General features: G+C 48.4%; 3 protein-coding genes across 3 annotated transcripts; all 3 read right to left on the bottom strand.

Annotated features, from left to right (window-relative positions):
* Positions 1–767: 767 nt before the first annotated feature.
* Positions 768–3,017, bottom strand: CSUI_003788 (srs domain-containing protein). Its single transcript, XM_068063983.1, has one exon. The coding sequence runs from the start codon at positions 2,722–2,724 to the stop codon at positions 1,453–1,455; it is 1,272 nt and encodes a 423-aa protein (XP_067924041.1). The 5' UTR covers positions 2,725–3,017; the 3' UTR covers positions 768–1,452.
* Positions 3,018–4,811: 1,794 nt separating this feature from the next.
* Positions 4,812–5,688, bottom strand: CSUI_003787 (uncharacterized protein). The gene has a single exon (XM_068063982.1). It carries the CDS (start codon positions 5,328–5,330, stop codon positions 5,010–5,012), a length of 321 nt encoding a protein of 106 aa, XP_067924040.1. The 5' UTR covers positions 5,331–5,688; the 3' UTR covers positions 4,812–5,009.
* Positions 5,689–5,777: 89 nt separating this feature from the next.
* CSUI_003786 (uncharacterized protein) lies at positions 5,778–6,745 on the bottom strand (the record flags this gene model as incomplete). Its single annotated transcript, XM_068063981.1, has 1 exon — positions 5,778–6,745. A coding segment is annotated over one exon (213 nt), but the record flags the coding sequence as incomplete, so codon positions are not given.
* Positions 6,746–6,794: the final 49 nt, after the last annotated feature.

The raw sequence follows: 6,794 nt of genomic DNA, 5'->3' as shown, positions 1-6,794 counted from the left end.
CTTTGAGACCGGATAACCAAGAAAGATTCACCCTTACGGCGAGGCAGTCCGAAGTGCAGTATAGCAGTAGCCGCTTTCAGAGGCGGGGTGAACTAGCAATTAGTTGCCGGGTCCCTTCATTTGTGTATCTGTTCGGCTGGTTCGAGTCGTGGGGCCGAGTTTCAACATAGTCCAAGGTGTCTCGTTGCTCCAGTGTGTAACCACGCTGAGGACAACAGGACGCCAGACATTCATATTCGCCCTGGCAGAGTGTGTGCTGCTTCGAGCGTGGAGAGAGACAGAAACTTTGAGCTAAAGTGGTTGGAAGCACTTAACATCTGACCAACAGCGATGTCCCTCCTCTTATGCTTTCTCCCATCTTCTCTCTTTTGCTTACTTAGCTCTTGTCTATATCATGAGTCAAATTCTTTCTTCTCATTTGTTAGAAAGAAAAAAGACTTTCTCGCATCTGCAGACGGAAGTGGACCAGAGTGTTACTGGTTGCCCGATGAACCCTTCTCCCTGTCCTTGTTCCGATGGCTTGCTGAATGGTTTCTCAGGTTGTCGGTAGTCGGAAAACCCGCGTACTAGGCGAGCGGGTGGTTAACTAGTCCTGTGCAGCTGCACTTCCGAGCAGCGCTGAAGGTCGCCAGCGTAGAAATCTGTCAGCTGGAAGCTGTCGCCGCCCTCTCCGTGGCGCGAATTGATAGTAGCGCCATGCCACTAAAACACCGTTCAGGCACTTTTGTGCCAGCATCTCAATCAAAAATCTTACGCCAGTCTTCATAGGCTGACGGACCACTCCTGCCCATGAGTCAATCAGTTTATAGCAATCAGCGGTGTAACTGACAGAGCAAACACACACCAGAACACTCAAGAGTGCAGAACTCACTTGGCCCGAGGTCGCATTTGCTCCCCGAGGCTGTACTCGTCGTGTACTCCGGCAAATACACGAACCCCGGAACTCCCGTTCTTTTCGCCCGAGCCCAACCGTCCCCAGGGAGGCTTACCGCCACAAAGGCCCAGTGCCAGCCCATTAGGAACTGTGCACATCTGACCGCACTTGGTAGACGTCTCGTTGAGAAGTCCGTATGACCACTTTCCATTCCACAAACACAGACCTGCTTAGGCTCGTCTTGATGCCGTCCTTACTTGCGAAAACTGGAAAGCTGTCACGGAAAAGAAAGTTGCTAATTCTAAGGAAAAACGCTGTCGTACCCACTACGGGAGACGGGCAGTCAACCACTGAGTCCGCTTCGGCCGTGCGGTTGCGGTCAAAAGCAATCAAACTTTTTCGTCGCAGAAGACGTGGGGCAAAATTTGTAGATGCGATCCCGTCTACACTCTCTCCACCATCGGTATGATGTTCCATATATGAAGAGATGAGTAGCAGGAGATAACAAATTAACAAGTATTTTGTCGGAGGACCTAAAGGACGCCCAAGGAGCTCCTTCGTGTCCCTCCTCAAGCAATTTAAAACAGTACCAGGCGGCCAAGAATAAAAGGCGCAACGGTGGGAAGTAGTGCGCGGCCTAACAGGACGAGTGAACGCTGGGTGGCAGACCCTCTTGATCCGCCGCCCCTCTCGGTCCCGGGGGACCCCGAACCCGACCCCGGACCATTTCTCCTCCCGAGATTGGCGGCGTTGACCCTAACGTCGACAATACAGACGCTGCTATTACCGTACACGAGACCGGGACTTTCACATCCGACAGCAAATTTCCGTTGGTCGAAGGGGAACTTGTCCTTCGGGATTGTGAACGTGACCGCGTGGGGGTTAGCCGTCTCTTGGCTCCACCAGGCCTTTGTGTAGCCAGGAAGGATCTCCGAGAAGTCCAACAGATTTGCATCCGAGAAGTCCTTCTTGTAAGAATAGCACTTCTCTGTGTGGTCGGACGGCACCATAACACCGGGTTCTCCACAATCTATAGTAACACTGTTCTTTTCAGGGGTCAACGTAACTGATTGCCTTTTCTGGTTGCTCGTCTTCCCGTACGCGCATGTGACCCTATTATCCCATGTCATCGTTGCCTTCGGCTCCAGGGTGACTAGAACGTCACAGATAAAATCGTTGGACTCCTTCCCCTTGCAGCCTATACTGAAATACTTTTCAACAAGAGGAAATCTTTCATGTGGAATAGTCAAGATGAGGCTACTTCCACCTTTGTCCAAAGCGTGATTTGCCCTGGTCCATGAAACTTCACGTCCACCTGGATACAGCACAGTGTCTATTGAAACGGGTGCCATTCTACTTTCGCCCCCCCCAGGCTGGGACGTATCCTCACAATTCTCCAGGCCGTTACACTCCATGGGGCACACGCGGTCGGCCGGGTAGACAGTCGCGCCAGCCGGGAGGCAATCTAATCTGAGGGTAGGCCTGCTCTGCGATAGTGTTGTTGTGAACTCCGTTACTGGGGAAGAGCCGCTTGTCTCGGCGTCTTGCCGAGGAACGTCATCACAAGAACAAAGCGATTCGTCTTCAAGTGTAGGACATGACCTGTCCGGAACTACGGAGCCGTCACCTTCCGCTGATAGGCGCCGACCGTTATCATCCGGTCTCCTGCTGTGCCTACTGAAAACCCGCTTTGACACCACCACATCGAGACCGGCTAAGACCAAGAACAGCATTCCATATCGCATGATAGAAACAAATGATACAGCAGTCTCCATCCTTCTTCGCATTCCTGTCTGCGTCCGCGAAGGAAGTGTACGCGAAAAACTACCTATGCGATTTACGGCCCCCATTGTAACTCTTTCCTGTCTCGTTTATCGCAGACGTCGAAGCGGTCCTCGTCCTTGTTGTCGGCAAAAAATCCTCATCCCATGCACGACGGAGAGCCCGTTAACATAGCCTGCGCAGTGGGGCACGACACGGGTGTTACCACGGACACTTCGCCTCACACAGTTATAAAACAAGACAAGTCTCTAATAAAACAAGGGAGTTTTTTGCCGGGAAGCACCCGGGCACGCAGAAATCCTGAAGAAGCGCGTCAGAAAAGACGGCAACGTCTCGACTCTTCAGCCGAACTCTTATCGACTTGGAAGGATAGCTAGCTGCCCCACTTCGGATGGTTCCCTCCCCCTGGCGGAGTGTCAAGTGCCGTAAGGGGCAGGGATGTGGGACGGCGTTCTGCTTCCGCTCGCTGAAGAAGTGATTGCCTGTGAGCTGCAGACCAGATGGCAGTGCTTCCTATCGCAGATGTGAAACGGAGACCACCCATCTATATGGTGGTATTCTAGAGGGGTGTGCGGGCTCTCGTCGACAACTCGTGTTCCTGCTTCCGTGTACTGCATTACGTGAACATCGACAGACATTCGCCGACCGGCTAGCCCATGGTAAGAGGGACTTGCCAGCGCGCTGATTGGGCCTCATCCAGCATAGGCAGTACTCCCCATGAAAGGATTGTCGAGCCGAAGGACGCAGTAAGATACAATGCTGAATTTCACTCTTTACTGACCTCACTGTATATCTGCTTGCGGAGAAGTCGACATTCAAAGACATTTTTGTTGCGACAATACGCACAACTTTCACGTATACGTAACGGGGGGACCGAGAGACAGTAGCGATTATGGAGCTGAGTGCATGAGGACCGCACAGCGCAGAAAAGGGGAGTCGTGTCGCTCGTCCTATGTTGTACCTAGAAGCGGTTTTATGACTCGCCTTTCTCCAAGTTTCTAAATCTGCGCCGGCTACACCAAAATGATTGCTCCCCTCTTTCTCCCACCTTCACCGTCGTTATCACAGTCGTTAGTCGATGTTAGGTGCCGTCACGGCCAAACAGCAGTTGGAGGCTGGTGACAATGGCAAGTTAGCCTGGCGCCGAAAAGGCTTGTGTAGTCGTACTGTTCTTGCACGCAAGAAAAGGGTAGAAATGAGCTCTTCTGCTTCTCTGCTTTGCAGCGAAGACACGTACAGGTCTCGTGGAAACTCCGGAAGTGATGACGTGTCACAAAGGGCAAGACTCCGAAATGCATCACGGACTTATGTCAGGGCAGAAATATTCAATCTTTTTCAAGATAGTATCCATTTTCCAAGTATCCAGCCACAGAATTTCTGCGGAATGCCCGCTTCGCCAATGCAGTAACATACCGACAGATCACCGCGCTGCCGCCCGTATGAGACTTCGCTTCCCCAGGCTGGCTGGGTCAATGCTATTTTTGCTCTCTATTCACTCGAAGAAGAACGGCTTCCCCGTTGAGAAGGGACCATCAACTTGCCTTTCTCAACAACGTTTTCTGCGAGATGTTGGTGAACTCTGCTGCAGTTTTCTACCTCTTTCTGACCATTTGAAAAAAACAAATAACGTTTCTTTCTTAGCTTGTCACGAGTCTCAAAGACCTCAGAAGATGATGTAACCACCATGTGTAGACTGTCGCGGGAGACACGTGGCCCTTCCTGTTTTCTCGAACTCCTCTACTCTTCTTCATCTGGCTTAGGACCGACAACTAAAACCTTCTGTCTCTCTAACGAGTCCCGGCCAGCTTAAAGCGTGGCTGGCTCCAAAATCGTCATTTGTGAAAGACCCGCCGCGTCTTCTTCTACCTCAGGAAGGAAGTCCTCTTAGTTTTGTCACGAACTGGTCGTTCTTCCACTTCTCGGAAAGCTGGCAAATGCCGCTTCTTTCTTATGACTGACTATGCAAGTTCTTATGGCTTTAGCCTTGCCTCCTCTATGTCAGTTGTTCTTTCTTTCGCTCTCTCTGTCAGTCGAGTGGTATTACTCTTTTCGATAAACATCCAGTAAGAAGTCTCTTTCGTGCTCGTGATCGGCCATAGGTAACGACAAGAGAAACACATCTCAATCATAACAAAGGCCAACAGCACTTTGCATGCTTCCGCAGATACAACACCAGCGAGAGCTCACCGACATACAGTGAGTTAACATATGGAGACTACAAAAAGGTGTACCAAAGATGATCCCTATGGGCTTCTCTCAACCCAGAAGATTGACAAGCTAAAGAAGGGACACACACGCTGCCCTTCCTTCCCTCTATACACAAGCAAGTCTTCTTTTGAGAATGGATCCCACACTAGTATGATGTGAAACTTTCCAGATACGAAACAACGAATGAAGTTTTCTTTTCATACCTTGGATCAAGCACGGCAGTAAAACTCCAGGGGACCTCTCTTCTTTGGACCCACAGCACGAGCTTCTGCCTGGGCTTATATTCGGGTGTATCCCATAGGATACATGCACAGCCACCGGCAATGAGAGAGAGAGAAAGAAACAGAGTTAAGAAACTCCTGCCACACCCTGGAGGCGATGAATGCAAGAATTCCACATGGACAAAAGAAAACCTAGGAAAATTCCCGTATCTCGCCAATGTCAAGATCTCAAGATTCCCACACATCGAAATCCAGAATCTGTACACGCACGAGGCTCTGTATATACACCTGGACTTGTCCGCTACACTACACCATTCAGCGGAGAAGAAGCACACATTCGTTTGTCTTCAAACACGGCGAGGGTAAACACATTCTATCTGTCTATCTTTCTGTCTTTCTCTCTCTGTTGAAGATGTACCTATAGGCATTTCCATTTCTACGTGTATCGTTTATACACGGTGATACATGCATCCATATTCGATACATGTATTAAGTATCTGCGTCTTCAGAGAGCTTTACCTCTGTGACGGACACGAACATACATCGGAACGCGCCACGACTATACACCTGGAAAATACATTATTTATTGATCTGCCTCTGAGCAGGCATTTATGTATATATAAATATACATGTATATATAGAGATACAAATCTCTACATATATATGTATATATATATATATACATATACTCATGCAAGAGAAAGAGTATAAATGTGAGTTGATAGGGACGCTATCTCAGTGGAATCTGATGCCGTTTTTTTTTCTTTGGCATTGTCTAGTCGCTTAACCAAGCCAACAGTTGACTACCTCCTGTCTGTACATACACCCCCCCCTCCTACATCTCGACCAGAACAATAGTGGAAAAGAACATGACTTGAAGAAAGATGAAAGCAAGAAAACAAGGCCATTGACAACAGTCTATCATTGAACATCTCGACAAAACAGAACGGCCTTTCATATGATGTATCTTCATACAGACAACATTCAAAACAGAAGAAAGAAAACAAGATTAACAAAGGAACCTCTCATTTCCTTTTCGTCTCTCTTATCTTCTACCTCTCCTCCTGTCATAGATCCTTTCTGCTTCTTCTTGTTCCTCATGTCTCTAAGAAATCTCATTCCATGGACAAAAGAACACAGTGCTTTCGCTCTTTCTCTCTCAGTTCACATCCTTTCTCCTTCAATTCGGAGAGGGAGAAAAACTTATTTGGAAATCATGTGAGGACCATCCAGGTGATCAAGGCGATTCATGCTGAAGAAACACATCAAACCAATCAGTCTTTGAGGTGTACATACACCTGAGAGAATCTCTTTTCAACCCACAATACACAGACTGTGTCTGTGCCTCCCGGAGTATGTGTGTTATTGTCTCTTTATGAGAACAGCCATGAAATTAGATTTGCGTGCATGCGACGATGAAACACGACCACGCCTCCTCCTGTTAACTCTAAACATAACGAAAAGAAAAGTTGATAGAGACCTCTTCAGCTGCGTCGTTAGGGCTATACACGGCATACAGTTGAAGTCTCTTCACAAATACTACAAGAAGCCTCTGTCTATGTACACCTATGTATGTATCGAGAGCTACACGCTTATTCTCTATGCTCGAAAGATATAGAATAGACCTGTAAAGCATTCCTACAGAGATTTGTAAATCAATCTTCGTTCTTAGCCACATTCCATGAAAAGAAAGAAAACCCTGTGTTCTT

Source organism: Cystoisospora suis (assembly GCF_002600585.1).
Source record: "Cystoisospora suis strain Wien I chromosome Unknown contig_1713, whole genome shotgun sequence".
NCBI lineage: Eukaryota > Apicomplexa > Conoidasida > Eucoccidiorida > Sarcocystidae > Cystoisospora > Cystoisospora suis.
Note: the sequence above shows the minus strand (reverse complement) of the source record. Positions and strands in the feature narration are given on the sequence as shown.